This window comes from Pseudophryne corroboree, chromosome 2 (genome assembly GCF_028390025.1).
Source record: "Pseudophryne corroboree isolate aPseCor3 chromosome 2, aPseCor3.hap2, whole genome shotgun sequence".
Lineage (NCBI taxonomy): Eukaryota > Metazoa > Chordata > Amphibia > Anura > Myobatrachidae > Pseudophryne > Pseudophryne corroboree.
The window spans coordinates 396,809,354-396,826,858 of NC_086445.1; the positions used below are offsets into that span (position 1 = coordinate 396,809,354).

Below are 17,505 nucleotides of genomic sequence, written 5' to 3' on the forward strand. Positions count from 1 at the left end.
GAATTTAACGACTGCTAACATGCCAGCCAATACGAGATCCATCTTACACAGGATCTCTCAGTGCTGAGTGGCAGATCACGTCTGAAACAGGAGATGCTTACAAGACTTGCCCTCTTACAAGGACATTGCAGATACTGTAATATGACTATTGATGTTGCAAGATTTCCCTATTTCCCTGTATCAGTGTGAAAGTGCAGGTTATGTATTGTACTATATAAACCGCTCAGTTTGAACTCTATAGTGATATTGAGGGTTGCATCTCTGGAACCTAAGGGAGTAATTTACTGACAGCATTGAGGGAAATTACTGAACAAAAAATGTGACAGATTGTTCCATTCTTCCTCTAGAATACTATATGTAATTATGGGGTACATTTACTAAGCAGTGATAAGAGCAGAGAAGTGAGCCAGTGGAGAAGTTGCCCATGGCAACCAATCAGCACTGAAGTAACATCTATAATTTGCATACTATAAAATTATACAGAGCTGCTGATTGGTTGATGGGGCAACTTCTCCACTGGCTCACTTCTCCGCTCTTATCACTGCTTAGTACATGTCCCCCTATCTGTGTTATGTGCTAAAGGGTCGGGTATAAAATTCTGGCGGTCGGGATCCTGCTGTTTGGAATCCCGACACCTGAAACCCTACGCTTCTGGGTAAGTATTTTACCGCTACCCCCCCCTCCCATAGCCTATCTCTAACCGCCTCCTCCCGCACCCTAAACCTGACCATCCCCTCCCGCAGAGTAACCCTAACATCCCCCATCCCCCGCAACCTAATCCTAATACTCCTTCTAGTGCCTAAAGATGCATACACATGGTAAGATTTTGGCTATCTTCGATTTTGACTACGTGATATGGACTATGCGATATTGTCTAGGGGGGGTCATTCAGACCTGATCGCTGCTGTGTGTTTTCGAACAGCGCATGCTTATGCACCGATATGCGCAGGAACGTCGGACAACAACAACGGGCATCGCCGGTCAGCGACGTGGTGGTTCAAAAAATCCGATCGCACTGGCATTCGCAAGGTGATTAACAGGAAAAGGACATTTGTGGGTGGAAACTGAGCGTTTACAGGGAGTGTCCGGAAAAACGCAGGTGTGTCCAAGTGCTTTCATGGAGGGTGTCTGACATCAGCTCCGGCCCCCGATCAGCCTGATTCTATTGCACTGGAGGAGTAAGCCCTGGGTTGCGCACAGACTGCACAAAGTGAATTTTAGCAGCTCTACGTACACATAGGAACGCACACTTGCACGGCGAATATACACTCCCCTTGGGGGCAGCGACTATCTGAACGCAGGACAGCAAAATTAGCAGCCCAGTGATCAGATCTGAATGACCCCCTATGTGTGCTAGCGATATTGGCTATGTTCGGTTTTGACTAAGTGCCAATTTTGACTATACCTTATTACTAGATAGTCAAAATTGACTTGCCTGCACAGTCTATCTAGCCTTGCGACACCAACCCCGTGGAGCCGCGTATCGGTATCGCATCGGTATCACCTTGCAATTTGCACTAACTTTCATTGCGATTTCGACTATATAGTCAAAATCGCAAGGATAAATCTCACCGTGTGTACACACCTTAACCCTCGTATTCATCTCGGGGATCCGTCATCGTTCTCAGCATCGGGACTTCGTTGTCGAGATTTTGACCATCAGGATCCTGACTGTTTGAATCCTGACCACATCCTGTGCTAATTAATAATTTTGTTTCATCAGGTGTAAAAGTTGCATATAGGGCTGGAGTTTGTCACATGTCCATACATCCCAGCAAAATAGCCTTAAAAATCAGGACAAAATATTTCCACAACCAGTCACCCACTGACCAAGCCAACCTTACCCACATTTGTTAGCATTCTTGCCACTAAGTAGGAAAGCATCACCTAATTTAGTAATCATTTGAATTTGACTCAATTTGAATCGAAGTTAAAGCAGCAATGCCATTCATTTTTTATTATTATTTTAACATAAATGTGTAAAGTTTGACAGTGTCATATTACTATCTATGCACCCACAGTCACATTGCACGTGATTAAGAGAACAGAAATACTTTGGAATCCCCCCTGAACTCAGTCTGCTCTGTGTGCTGTAAAATCATCGCCTGTCTTCTTCTACCCCTGTGATTTCATCTTAACTCCAGTAAAAATACAGTAGACATCAGTGTTGCAAAAACTACATTAGCTTCTATATTAAAATGAAGCCATGTGTGCAATTAGCCAGATTTCTGTTAATAGGAATATTGTAATTCAGATACTCTGCATATATAATCTGGTTTGTCACCTCTTTTGTAGCCACCAGAAGGTCAGAGAGATCATTACTGGAGAAAGCTGGCTTTGTGCAGAGCATCACGACAGGCATAGCACCTGTGGTGGTAGTGATTGCCAGCGTGTGCACATTTACATTGCACATGGCTCTTGGATATGATCTGACAGCGCCACAGGTGTGTATTTGAATAATTGAAATATGTGTACGGTAAGACACAACCATTTCTTAGCTAGCAACTCACGTTTTAGTTAAACAATACATTAAGGGCCTAATTCAGCAAAAATCGCAGAAAATGCGGAAAATCGCAAAATCGGCACCATATACCACAAAAACTGAGAAAAAAAAATGCAACTTCTGAGACGAGGCAAAAACTGCGTATGCACTATGAAAAGTAGGCGTGTAGGGGGCATACTAAAGGTCTGGACTCGCAAAAACTACGAGCAGGGGCGTGTTGTGGGGCATATGCTGATGTTCGGTAGGCGGTGCATACGCAATTTTTACAACTGAACGCACATTTATGGTGTGCAGTTTCTGAGTGACTACAGGTCTATTTTAAAATCTGCACAAGCTGACCTCAGTTGTAGACTGTTTGATGTATACTGCAATCATTGCTTCATTACACCCAGCTGAGGAAACTCACACCTCAGACCGCAAATCACTTCATTCTGCTTAATGTCTTTTAGCTTCCTAACAGTTTTTTAATGCTTTTTAAGCAACCAACACGTTTTTTGTTAACAAAACATACTCACATACATTTGGTTATATATGTTCAAGAACAGCAACACCATTTTTTTTTTTTGGCCAGGAAAGTAGGTAGTGCAATATTTGAGGTTAAAACACAGTTGTTTGCAAAAATTCCAACATCAGAAACATGTAAGCAAAAAATGCATAAAATTGTAAATTTATACGCAAATAATGCGTATTTTTTAAGGTCTTCGCAATATTTGCACATCTTGTTTTTGTAACATTAAATTAGTGTTGCAGTTTTTCCGTTTGGGTGTGCTTTCGCAATTTTGCGAATGGTCGCAATTTTTGCAAATTTGTAATTTTTACAATACTTACTGAATTGGCCCCTAAATTAGTTCAAAGTCAAAATGCTAAAACTGTTGCTGTATAAATAAAAAAAGTTCTTTGTCATAATAAAAATGCCTATCTAAATTTAATTTATTTGTTTTTGTAAACTAAACTTATTATTTAAAAACATCATGGTTTTTACGTGGATCTTTGTCTTTAGTTTACAACATAATGTTGGCATTACAAAGCCATCTCTCCTACAGAGGTTATGGGGTATATGCAATTGCGGTCGAATTCCCGAAAATGTCGAAAAACGGGACATTTTCGCGAAAAAATTTTTTTTTTTCGACAATGCAATACAGTACTTTTCGTCAAAAAAACGGGCATTCCAAATTCGACTTTTTGAAATTCGACATTTGTCAAATTCGATATTTCTGCAATGGTACAAATGCGGCATTTCGACAAAAGTATATTCAATTGAAGATTGTAAATTCGACAACAGTGCTTTTAGACAGTAAATTCGTCATTTTTAATCCGCCACACTTTGCTGGCGGAATCTAATAAAAAAATTTAAAAACATGTTTTTTTGTGTGTTTTTTTATTGGTAATAGCATATCTATTTATATTAGAAGGGATTAGGTACTTGGTTTGTCTATTTAGGAGGCACAAGTATTATTTATATATTTTTAAAAATATATATATATATATATAATTATTTTTTTATGGAAAAACAGTAAAAAAAAAACGAAACAAAATTGCGTGGGGTCCCCCCTCCTAAGCATAACCAGCCTCGGGCTCTTTGAGCCGGTCCTGGTTGCCAAAATACGGGGGGAAAAATGACAGGGGATCCCCCGTATTTTAACAACCAGCACCGGGCTCAATATCTAAAATGTTGTTGCACACGCCATCCCAGACTGTTTACTTGTACTAAACCTTTGCAGACTGATTCATTTATTTGGCCTATTAAAAGGCTGACATTCCCCACATGTCTGTCACATGCCATTGGGTCACACCTCCCCGCTTAATTTTTTAATAATATAAATTAAGTAACAGGTATGTTTATATACTGTATAGATAATTCATACTTACTCCAGGAGACACCTAAATTCCAGGAAGTTCTCCTGCAGAGTACTGTAGATCAGTTTCCCTAATCCTGGCCACTTTCCCAGTGAAGTGGGCATTGCTGCAGCTTTATTTCAGGATTCACCTCATTGTGACCCTGACCTGTGCTGCACCATGTGCAAATTGCTGTACTTCGCAGAGTGGGAAGGGGTGCGGTGATGCAGATCACGTCACTACCATCCCTGGACATCCAATTAGGACTTCCCCTCTGGGATCTGACTCCCGGGTGGAGGACATAAGAAGTTAGCCAGTATATGTTGTCCAAAGAGAATATACTACACTACTGTGTACTGGTTTCTGCAGGTGACAGCTCACCAGACAGCTACCTGCTGGCCGCCTGTTGCTCATTACTGCTGTAGACACATGCCGCCTGCTAGATAAAAGAGTGTTATGTTGTGCATTGAGTGCATGTCTTACATTGAGTACATGCCTTACATGATTCAGAATGTCGGTAGCGGTGAAAGCTGCTCCAAATTATAATACGCCTTTTGTGTTACCTATTTTGGTTTCTTTGTTTTTATTGCAGGCATTTACAGTTGTTACTGTGTTCAATTCAATGAGGTCAGCCCTCAACATGATACCTATTGCTGTCAGAGCGGCTTCAGAAGCTTCAGTTTCCATCTCTAGATTTCAGGTGGGGAAATAATGTTTTATTTATTTTTTCTGTGTTAAAATGCCTGAACTGTTCATTTGAGTATTTGAATTTTTTCTTTCTTTCTAGAAGCATGGCAGAAATATAATTTACCAAGGCAGCAATAAGATAAGGGAAACAGTCAACAGTGCATTTTACATTTATTTTATTCTAATTAATTTAATTTATAAAATAATTTTTTATACTTAAAACCATTATTATTTTCACCTGACAACCAATATACTTAAATATTAACAATCAATATACTATCCAGTTAACATAGATGTAAAACGTGCATATAACCATAGACAATACATTGTCCCTCATTCTGATTGCTCGCTAGCTGCTTTTAGCAGCAGTGCAAACGCTAACCCGCCGCCCTCTGGGAGTGTATCTTAGCTTAGCAGAAGTGCGAATGAAAGGATCGCAGATCGGCTACAAAAAAAGATTGTGCAGTTTCTGAGTAGCTCCAGACCTACTCCTAGCTTGCAATCACTTCGGTCTGTTTAGTTCATACTTGCCTACCTGACCCTCTCCATGAGGGAGAAAATGCTCTGTCCCTGGACTTTCCTGGTAATGTATGATTGCCATCACCTGTGGTGAGACACCTTTCTTATCAATTAACTAGCTCACCACAGGTGATGGCAATCATACATTACCAGGAAAGTCCAGGAACAGAGCATTTTCTCCCTCATGGAGAAGGTCCGGTATGCAAGTATGGTTTAGTTCCTGCTTTGACGTCACAAACACACCCTGCGTTCGGCCAGCCACGCCTACGTTTCCCCAGCCACTCCTGCGTTTTTATCTGGCACGCCTGTGTTTTTACACACACTCCCCGAAAACGGTCAGTTACCACCCAGAAATACCCACTTCCTGTCAATCACTCTGCATCCAGCAGTGCGACTGAAAAGCGTCTCTAGAGCTTGTGTAAAACTGCATCGGCTTTTGTGAAAGTACGTCGTGCATGTGCAGTGCGCACCGTACGCATGCGCAGAAGTGCCGATTTTTAGCCTGATTGCTGCGCTGCGAACAACGGCAGCTAGCCATCAACTCGGAATGAGGGCCATTGCTTGATAATAAATATTTGGAAAATCGCTTAAAGTAGTTTAGATTTTTTATATATTATTTTGTTTAACTACATATATCCTTTTAAATGCTCAAATAGTCACCCTTTCCAGAGCCTAATTAGTAATGTCATAAAAAAGGTGAATGTTTAATACTGCATGCAGTAGGAACAGGTTCCACCTGTTTCTGATTCTTGAAGAATGAGTCAGCAGCTCACGGACACTGGGCTAGGCTGCTGACAGTCTAACAGATGTCCACTATTTCACATTAATATAACTCAGAATAATATATTGTGGGGATAAATAACATAAATAAAGTAATTGTGACATTTATATACTGTATCGATAATTCATGCTTACTCCAGGAATATCCAGGAGATACCAAAATTCCAGGAAGTTCTCCTGCAGAGTAGATCAGTTTCCCTAATCCTGGCCATTTTACCAGTGAAGTGGGCACTGCTGCAGCTTTATATCAGGATTCACCTCATTGAGACCCTGACCTTTACTGCACCATGCGCAAATTTCTGCACTGCACTGAGTGGGCAGGGCTGCGGTGATACAGATCACATCCAGGGCCGGCTGCAGACACGTTCGACTGGAGCGGCCGAACAGGGCGCCAGCTATTTAAGGGCGGCTGCCCATTTCTAATATGGTGCCGTCTGTCAGCCAATCAGAGCCCACAGCCGGCTCCTGATTGGCTGCTGGGCCGCAAGCTTTGATTGGCTCACGGACCGGCGCCATGTTTGAGATGAATGGCGGCCGGGAACGGGGGGAGAGCCACGCCGCGGACCAGATATCATGATCGCGGTGAGTGAGTCCAGGGTTGAGGGCGGGATGGGAGTACGGCAACTCGGGACGCTTGTCCCTGCTGCCATAGCTCTCTGCCTGCATGTAGCTGAGGTGCCGGGTGTGAAGCTCCCAGACCTCAGCACACTGCGCACCACACATCCCCACTGCACTGGGATCTGGTTATCATGGCACTGGGGGCATTTGTGTATCTGGCAGCGCAGAACTGTGGGGGCATTTGTGTATCTGGCAGCGCAGAACTGTGGGGTCATTTGTGTATATGGCAGCGCAGCACTGTGAGGGCATTTGTGTATCTGGCAGCGCAGCACTGTGGGGACATTTGTGTATCTGGCAGCGCAGCACAGTGGGGGCATTTGTGTATCTGTCAGTGCAGCACTGTGGGAGCATTTGAGTATCTGGCAGTGCAGCACTGTGGGGGCATTTGAGTGTCTGGCAGTGCAGCACTGTGGGAGCATTTGAGTATCTGGCAGTGCAGCACTGTGGGGGCATTTGTGTATCTGGCAGTGCAGCACTGTGGGGGCATTTGTGTATCTGGCAGTGCAGCACAGTAGGGGCATTAGTGTATCTGGCAGCATTGTGTGGGCATATAATGTGTATCTGGCAGCGCAGCACTGTGGGCATTTGTGTATCTGGCAGCACTGTGGGCATTTGTGTATCTGGCAGCACTCGGGGGGGGGGGGGTGCATTTAATGTGTATCTGGCAGCACTGTAGGGGCATTTGTGTATCTGGCAGCACTGGGGGGGTATTTTTGTATCTGGCAGCATGTGGGCATTTGTGTATCTGGCAGCACTGTGTGCATTTGTGTATCTGGCAGCACTGTGTGCATTTGTGTATCTGGCAGCACTGTGTGCATTTGTGTATCTGGCAGCACTGGGGGCATTTAATGTGTATCTGGCAGCACTGTGGGGTCATTTGTGTATCTGGCAGCACTGTGGTGGCATTTGTGTATCTGGCAGTACTGTGGGGGCATATAATGTGTATCTGGCAGCACTGCTGAGGGCATATAATGTGTATCTGGTAGCACTGTGGGGGCATTAGTGTATCTGGCAGCACTGTGGGGGCATATAATGTGTATCTGGTAGCACTGTGGGGGCATTAGTGTATCTGGCATCACTGTGGGGGCATATAATGTGTATCTGGTAGCACTGTGGGGGCATTAGTGTATCTGGCAGCACTGCTGGGGGCATATAATGTGTATGTAGCAGTACTGTGGGGGCATTTTTGTATCTGGCAGCACTGCTGGGGGCATATAATGTGTATGTAGCAGCACTGTGGGGGCATTTGTGTATCTGGCAGCACTGTGGGGGAATATAATGTGTACCTGGTAGCACTGTGGGGGCATTAGTGTATCTTGCAGCACTGTGGGGGCATATAATGTGTATCTGGTATGGCACTGCTGGGGGCATATAATGTGTATATGGCATTGCACTGCGGGGGGCATATGTGCATCTGGCACTGCACTGTTGGGGGCGTAAGTGTAGCATGTTACTGGAACATTTTGTGTATCTGAGACTATACTGGGGACATTATATGTAAAGAACGCTACTGTGGGCATTATGTGTAAGGCTGCTAATTGTGTGTGTAGAGGGGGTGTGAAAATAAATATATAGAGTTTGATAATATAAAGTTGCGAAGCCACGCCCACTTTCCCAGGAGTGCGCGCACCTTTGGCGCGCGCATTAGAGGGGTAGGGGGCGCTTCTAAATTTTTTGCTCAGGGTGCCAGTAGGTCTGGAGCCGGCCTTGATCACATCACCAGCATCCCTGGACATCCAATTAGGACTTCCCCTCTGGGATCTGACTCCCGGGTGGAGGACATAAGAAGTTGGCACGTATGAAATAATGATGTGATAGTATCTTTCACCTTTTTACAGCAAGCTGCCAAGTTTGGAGGGAGGAGCTTCACTGTCCTAAAGATGTAAAAGGGGCTTATGTTGTATTTAGTGGAGTGGGGGAAGTAACCAATTTCCATTTTTAAGAGAGCTGCAGTGAAAAGTCAATTTAACACTTTGCTGTTTAGTTTACCTTTAAGGTAAGTCAGTTTTAGGATTTAGTGGCTCATTAAATTATTGTGTTTATTGTTTTTAGAAATGCACATATTAATACACAATAAATTAGATAAAATTGCATAGTGGCAGTGCTATCAATAAAAGTGGAATAAGCAGTTCACACAATCATTTTTGTTAGATTCTATGGAAATTACTGCATTGTTTTAAAGGCTGCACCCCTGGCTTGTTAGCCGCAATCTGGGGTAACATTTTCTTGTAAACAAGCTTCATTATTCTTAGATATTGTTGCATCCACTTTTAATCTGAGTTGGTTCCATAGTGAGACTATATACACCCCAGTGGCCAGGCAACAGCTGCACAGTTGCTTGTATCAGGAATAAGACCGTATTGGTTAACTTATGTTCAATAGAGTAATGGTCTGAGCAGGTATTAGAATAATGGGGGTGATTCCGAGTTGTACGCTCGCTAGCTGCTTTTAGCAGCATTGCACACGCTAAGCCGCCGCCCTCTGGGAGTGTATCTTTGCTTAGCAGAATTGCGAACGAAAGATTCGCAGAATAGCGAAAATAAATTTCTTAGCATTTTCTGAGTAGCTCCAGACCTACTCACAAATAGCGATCAGCTCAGGCCGCTTCGTTCCTGGTTTGACGTCACACACACGCCCAGCGTCCGGCCAGCCACTCCCCCGTTTCTCCAGACACTCCCGCGTTTTTCCCTGGCACGCCTGCGTTTTTCCGCACACTCCCAGAAAACGGCCAGTTTCCGCCCAGAAACACCCACTTTCTGTCAATCACACTCCGATCACTTCAACGATGAAAAATCTTCGTTCGGGCGTGAGTAAATCTACTAAGTTTTGTGGTAAAATACTAAACCGCATGCGCACTGCGAACCATGCGCATGCGCATTTTTGCCTTAATCGCTCCGTTGCGAAAATCGGCAACGAGCGAACAACTCTGAATGACCCCCAATGTGTTTTACTTATGTCAGTAGGTTATGCAAACAAAAAACCAACTATGGCTGTAGGCAAATCCTATATTTTCCTCTTTATACTGTTATATGTTGTCTTTTCCACCTGTGTGTTAATGTTATGCTGTTTGCAACCCAAAAATCTGGTGTATGTATAGACTTAAATTAAACATGGAATAAATCCACTGAATACTTTGTTCAATTTCAGTTCCATGTTACATTACATTTCCTATTTACAGAGGCTGTTCTTGATGGAAGAAATTGATACAAGTATTAATAAGAAAGTAAAAACAGACATCATTGTTGAGTTCAGAGGGGCTTACTTCACATGGAGGTCTGAAGTACTAGCATCACTGGCCACATGTGGGCACCACACTTCAGAAGATAATGTAGATAACCAGAACCATATCCACAAGTCTGTCCCATTGTATCGCCAAGAGGTCCCATGCTTACCAAACGGCAATCATGTGTTCCAGGCCACTAAAGAAAAACAAGCATCCACATTGGATATACCTTTGCTTCTGAGTCCTCCTGTGCTTCTTAATATCAGTTTCACTTTAAAGAAGGTAAGTTACATAGTCTAGCCGAGCTTTTAGTCACTCTCCCCGGCAGTGACGTAGAGAGGTGCATGGAGGGGGGGGGGGGGGGGGGAGGGGGGGTACTAATTACCTGGACTCAGGTCTAGTGGAGGGGCCCAGGAACCCCACCACCACCACCTTATCTGGCAGCAGCTGCAGTTATTCTCCTCAGCCCAGTACACACTGCTGTGCGCTGTGCTGCAGTGTGGCCAGGGGGGTGCTTAAAGTACTTTTTTATTTTTTTCAAATGGTGCATGGCCACGCCTCCTGTGATTAGGCCACACCCTCAGCCAGGCTTTCTACTGCCCTGCTCCCAGGGTAAACATAGTCAGTTTGTGGATGGAATGGCCATGGTACAAGAAGTCACCATCATTACATTTTCTGGGCTTCCATATAGTATAAGCCTGAATTGCAAACATGATACACTATAGTGTGTCAGTAGGTGCAGTACCAAAATTAGGATATCACAAACTATAATATCATAAGAGGCAACATTTCACATTAGTTTGCCCTATAATTTGTGAGACACACTAACTTCTGTTTGATTAAAAAAAAACCTATGAAATTATCCAATAGTGGCGTTGCTCATAGGATTGGAGCAGCTGTAGCGTAGGGTAGCAACCTCCAAGCCTGAGAAGGTAAGTAATACAACAAATCAAAGAAACAGACCTAAAAGTGTTTTCAGTAAAAGCAAATAAATAATAATTAGTATCGCTTATCAATTTTTATACGATTCGCACCCGCAAAATCATTGTGGCTAATAGGATCGACCCCTCTGTTTGAGGTAGCTTATCTATTAAAACAAAGCCATCAGGTTTCAAGGCTTGCTGTAAAGAAGATTATATTGTGAATTGGTAAAGCATGTTAGGTAAGCTATATTCCATTTTAAGTAAAAAATATTATAAACATTTATTAATGTCACATGGCTAACAATTACTATAGTAAAATACCCTATCCTTTTCTTAACACATACTAAATTATTTTATCTGGCAGAGTTTTAGAAAATTATGATAAAGTCTTGATTATAAATCTTTAAAATCATAATTCCTGTATTTGCTGAAAATTATAATGTATTTCTACATCCTCATTTTATATTCTACTAAACGCCATATTAGCACTTATGTTGTTGTATAGGGCAATAGTAGCCAAAAGGAGGAAAAAAAATCCTTATTTTTACATCATTATCTTCTTTTTTTTTCACAGGGCAAACTTGTAGGAGTGTGTGGAGGTGTTGGGTGTGGGAAAAGTTCTCTGATTCTATCCATTCTGGGCCAGGTATGTATACTTCTTTGTATTTACAGTGAAATATGGCAGCTTTACTGTCAGATCATCTAATGTTCTTCCACCAAGTATTTGGTTCTACTTGTCAGTGAAGGATTAGTCACATGTGACTTATGCTAGCCATACATCATACCAACTTCAGACCAACTTTTTTCCAAACTTCCAACCATCCAACTTGCCTGTTCAACTAAAACAGTGCTCCACACATCTAACCAACTTTTTATCAGTGCTCCACACATCTAACCAACTTGTCATCAGACCAACTAACCTGCCAACTTCTGTCCAACTTGTGGTGTCACCAAAGTAGGCGGACAGTGCCTGCCTACAGTACTTCAGTTTTTTTTTTTTTACTCAAAACATGCACCCTCACATCTCGCTCTCCATCACTTCTCTCTTGCATCCTCACATCTCGCTCTCCATCACTTCTCTCTCGCTCTCACACCCCCACATATCTTAAGTGTATGAGGGACAATAGTTGACCACCTAAGTGGTCTCCACGGATTGTCCGACAAGCTGGAGCCCGCTATGTTACTGGAGTAGTGCATGTGTGCTGCACAGCTCCATATGTGCCCTGCGACTGGAGCTTGCAGCGTTGTGAGGTGGTCCCTGGCTCCTGTAGCTGGATCGGGAAGGAGGCGGTGAGTGGCAGGTCCCTGCGGCGTTGAAGGTGTGGCAGGTCCCTGCGGTCCTTGCAGCCTGTGAGGGATGGAGCCTGGCGGCGCTAAGGTGGCTGGTCCCTCCTGTAATTGGAGGTGGTCCCTGCGATGTTGAAGGCAGCGGCGGGATGGAACCTGACAGCAATGAGGTGGCCAGCCCCTGCCGCCGACGCGGGACAGAGGCTGGCAGCCGGTGCGGGAAGGATGCTGGTGGCGATAAGGTGGACGGTACCTGCGGCCGTCGCGGGACAGAGGCTGCAGCTCGTGTGGGAAGGATGCTGGTGGCAGTGAGGTGGACGGTATCTGTTCCAGTGGTCAAAAAGCCTCTTCTGTTTCTATCCAACAAAGGCTGGTGGGGTCTCAGGGGCAATGAAGTTGTGGGGGCCCCCACCAGTAGATGTGTTGGCAAACCCTGAGCATTACCCCTGCCCCTCCCTGCAGCATGCACGCACCCCAGCAGCACACATACCCACAGAACAAGCACACACCTGCAGCACAAACACACACAGCCCTGCAGCAGCAGACACCCCGTATGGGGGCGCATCGGGGGCGTAGTCGTGGTGGCTGCGTGACATCACATGAAGCCTCCGTGATGGGTAAGATGGCGCCGGGACTCCTGCGGCCGCAGCTAAGCTACGCCGGCAGGAGTCATCTTTAGTTTCTGCTGACAAGCATAAATTGCGAAGCGATCGCAATTTCTGCTTGTTGAAGGGGGAGGTGCCATTCAGTATGCTGGGCAGCCTTGCCCAGCGATGGGCGGCCCCCAGCATGCGACCAAAAGGATAGCAAATTCTGCTGATTAGCAGAATTTGCTATCCTTACTGAATTAGCCCCATTGCCAGCTATTGACATCATTTGAAATTAGTTGCGTTAATTCACAGCAGCTAATTAAATTCTCCCCTATGTAACTGACTGACTGACAGTGAGCTACAGTATTTGCCCAAATTGGCTAAATGACTGATTGAGGAGTTCCAACCCCAAAATTAACTTTGCTAATTTTGTTTCCCACAAAAAAAAAAAGTGTGTATGTAACTTGGGACAAGTACTAAGCAGTGATAAAAGTGGAGAAGTGAGCCAGTAGAGAAGTTGCCCATGGCAACCAATCAGCTGCTCTGTATACTAGTATGCAAATTATAAATGTTACGTCAATGCTGATTGGTTGCCATGAGCAACTTCTCGACTGGCTCACTTCTCCACTTTTATCACTGCTTAGTACATCTCCCCCTTAAGCTCTTATTGACTTTACAAGCTGTTGTGAAGTCAAAATGTACACACCAGCATATGGAAACTCTTTTCTGCAAGGTCATCCTTTTCATGCACTGTAATCTTCACTAGCACAAACATCTGAATGTTAAAATAGATAACCTACATAGCTGTGTCATTCTACTACTGGTACACTTACATCACCAAATTAGGTCTGTGCTCTCCTCAAGTACAAATAACAGGTTATTATTTTAGGGCACCCTGAATATGCAGAATAGCTACATTATTAATACTGGATGTGGCTTAGTGTGATTAATTAATTTCTGCTCAGTTCTGGAAATCCTTGAAACACCCTTGAAACATGGTCATATACAGTATATCACAGGCTATTGTTTAGCAAAACTAATATGTTCATTAAAAATTTCAGCTATAGTAATTTAGCTTGTCATTATAGCAAATTATGACATAATATCGTACTTCTGCATGTCCATACGCACTATGGTAAAAGGGATATGCATTTATCATTACAGTGAAAATATAAATATTAAATGTTGTGATGTCTACACAGCAATCCTCACACAAGAGGATGTCCTGGTATGCACACAAGACCTAGCTGACCCCTCATAAGTCCTTACAGTGGCGTGATATAGTTTAAGCCTGCTTTCCGATTTAATATAATTGTGCATATTTGTCACACTAAGAGGGGTATTCAATTAAGTTAAAATGGCACTAATTCGACACAGGGTTTTCAATTGCAGGCATTTTGGCCCATTTTTTAATCCATTTTCACCCATGCCATTTCACAGTTTTTTTGTTGAATCAGTATGAGCGAAGATTGCGCCAAAAATGGATGAAAACGCCTGCAAATTCACCAAAACACGTGTATCAGCGGCGAATTCACTGATACAAGTGGTTTTCACCAGTGCCGGATTTTTCGACCAGTCGAAAAAACAGCATGGGCATTGAATAAGACCTAAAAGCGGGGCGATATGTGCCAGTCGAAAAAACTGCACTAATTGAATTGAATATAAAAATCTGAATAAACAAACAAAACAGCTTTTTATTATCATTTCATTTAGTGAAGAAATACGTTATCTATATCACCCATGTGAAAAAAGAAATCCCCCCCTAAACTTAATAACTGGTTGCGCCATCTTTAGCAGCAACAACTGCAACCCAGCACTTCCAGTTACTGGAGATCAGTCTTTCACATCACTGCGGAGAATCTTTGGCACACTCTTCTTTTGCAGAGTTGCTTTAATTAAGTCACATTAGTGGGTTTTTCAAGCATGAACTGCCAGTATAAGGTCCTACCACAGCATCTCAATTGGATTCATGTCAGGCTTTGACTAGGCCACTCCTAAAGCTTAATTTTGTTTATTTTGAGCCATTCAGAGGTGGACTTTCTCTTGCACTTTGTATCATTGTCTTGCTGCATAACCCAGTTGCACTTGAGCTTCAGATCATGCTAGAAGACAGGCGGAAATGAAAATAAATCAATGTAGAAATCTCTGGGGACTAGATAAGTGCACATATGTATATTTGTATGTATGTATGTATGTATGTATGTATGTATGTATGTATGTATGTGTGGTGGTTGTTTTTTTATGTTAATAAGTTAGTTTGGGGGACTGAGAGATTAGTCAAGTAGATGTAACCACATAGAGGGTTTGACAACTGGACTTATTTTGTGCTGTCACAGGACCGAATGCTACTATATGTCAGGGCTGTTAAAGATTAAACTATAAATACTTTAAATATTTCAATAAATACTGGCTGCTGACAGAGCACAGGTTGCTAGTAGCTGCTACTTTTTTCAATCGCTGATGGTAAAAGTGGCAACACCATAGAGGCAGGATGGGGAGCTCTGGGCATTCCTGACCACTGCTGTTGTGTCATTTGTTGAGTAATTGGTGGTTATGTTATCTGTTTTACTCTTGCAACTGCATTATGCAACTCCTTATTATTGGACCACTTATACTGTGTAATGTTCAGAATAACTGAGGCTTTTCTATTGTATTTTTGTTACTGTATTTTATATGTATTTTTGCATCCTGCAATGCCGTCAGTGAAGAGGATAGCTGAAAATACATCACTAGCAGAAAAGCCTGCCATCTTATTGTTAAGCCCACACTTGTTACTAGTTGTATAGCTGCAATATAGCAGTATACATGACTCTAAACTGACTGCAATGTCAATGTCTATTGAAACTGGTATTCTTACCAGCAATGTTGGCACATCAGAGGATGGCACTTTCCTCCTGTGTGTGCAGTCAGCTTACAGCCTTACATACAAACCCCACTTACACCCAGCTACTTGGGTGGCCAAGCTGGACATTGTCCCTGTCATGTGCGGCTGGCAATGTATAAGAAATACAGCTAAACCAAGTTACTTGCCAACTTTTGAAAATCCATTTCCGGGAGATTGTGTGAGCAACACCTACTGTATGAGTGCGGCATTAAAGTAGATGTGTAGTACTGCGCCTGAGCATTGTTGCAGCTGTTGCTCAGTAAGATCTACTTGTTGTAAAGAACACAATGATACTTTTTTATGGCTTGCTCGTGTATGGTCTTCTACTTACATGTGGTTCTATATTAAGTGGCCACGAGAAAAATGCATTTAGCCATAGGGACTATGGAGCCTTACAACCAATGCAGGGAAATGGCACTGATTACCCCATTTGAATGTATATACTGTATCTCTGATTTCTTTTTCCCAGGTATATAAAAGCTACCTAATGGGGATAAGGTGTAATCAGGGAGATTGCTACATTCTTCAGGGAGTCAGGGAGATTGCTGCTATTTCAGGGTGTCTCCCTGACATTCAGGGAGAGTTGTACAGTATGTAAAACAAATCAATGCAGTGACTTGTCAGTACAAAATTAGCAACAAATGCTGTAATTCCACAAGGCAATTAGGTCATGTTGTACTAATATGGGCCCCAAAACAATCTCATAATTCTCAATAACAGAGGTCAAGCATTTTGGGGAAAAACTTCTCAACCACAGACACTGTCCTCAAATAACTGAGCTCTGTCCTATTTAGACACTATAAATTGTTCCTGTCTGGTTAAAATCAGGACCATTGAGGGGTTATGATATCTGGGTAATAGCAATAAATGCTATCAACTTGATTGGGAGGGGAGAGGTGACATACAAATAAACCCATATGTTGAATACAATCAACTCAAGCCTCATTTATGTACAGCGATTGGGGTATATGCAATTGCGGTCGAATTCCCGAAATTGTCGAATTTCGGGTCATTTTCGACCAAAAAAAAAATTCGCCTATGCAATTCAGTGCTTTCCGACCAAAAAACGGACTTTCAAAATTCGACTTTTTGAAATTCGAATTTTTGCAAATTCGACTTTTCTGCAATGATACAAGTGCTGCAATTCGACCAAAGCTTATTCAATTCAAGTTTGGAAATTCGACAGCAGTGCTTTTAGACAGCAAATTCGTCATTTTCAATCCGCCACACTTTGGAGGGTGAAAACAAATAAAAAAATTTTAAACATGTTTTTTTTTGTGTTTTTTTTTTTGGGAATAGCAGATCTATTTATATTAGAAGGGATTAGGTACTTTTTTTTTTTTTTTTTTTTGGAGGCACAAATATTATTTATATATTTTTTAAAATATTATTTTTATTTATTTATTTTTTTATTGCTGGAACGGTAAAATCCTTAAAAAAAATGGCGTAGGGTCCCCCCTCCAAAGCATAACCGGCCTCGGGCTCTTCGAGCTGGTCCTGGTTCTAAAAATGCGGGGAAAAAATTGACAGGGGATCCCCCGTATTTTTAAAACCAGCACCGGGCTCTGCGCCTGGTGCTGGTGCCTAAAATACGGGGGACAAAAAGCGTAGGGGTCCCCCGTATTTTTAACACCAGCATCGGGCTCCACTAGCTG

At 42.8% G+C, this 17,505-nt stretch overlaps 1 protein-coding gene across 1 annotated transcript in view; it reads left to right on the forward strand.

Moving 5' to 3' along the window:
* The window catches only part of LOC135022950 (ATP-binding cassette sub-family C member 5-like), a 220,705-nt gene that overhangs the window by 83,839 nt on the left and 119,361 nt on the right, over nucleotides 1–17,505 (forward strand). The window contains exons 7-10 of the mRNA XM_063953356.1: nucleotides 2,296–2,444; nucleotides 4,932–5,039; nucleotides 10,122–10,448; nucleotides 11,664–11,735. Coding sequence (XP_063809426.1) covers nucleotides 2,296–2,444; nucleotides 4,932–5,039; nucleotides 10,122–10,448; nucleotides 11,664–11,735 — 656 coding nt within the window. The remainder of the gene's footprint in view (nucleotides 1–2,295; nucleotides 2,445–4,931; nucleotides 5,040–10,121; nucleotides 10,449–11,663; nucleotides 11,736–17,505) is intronic.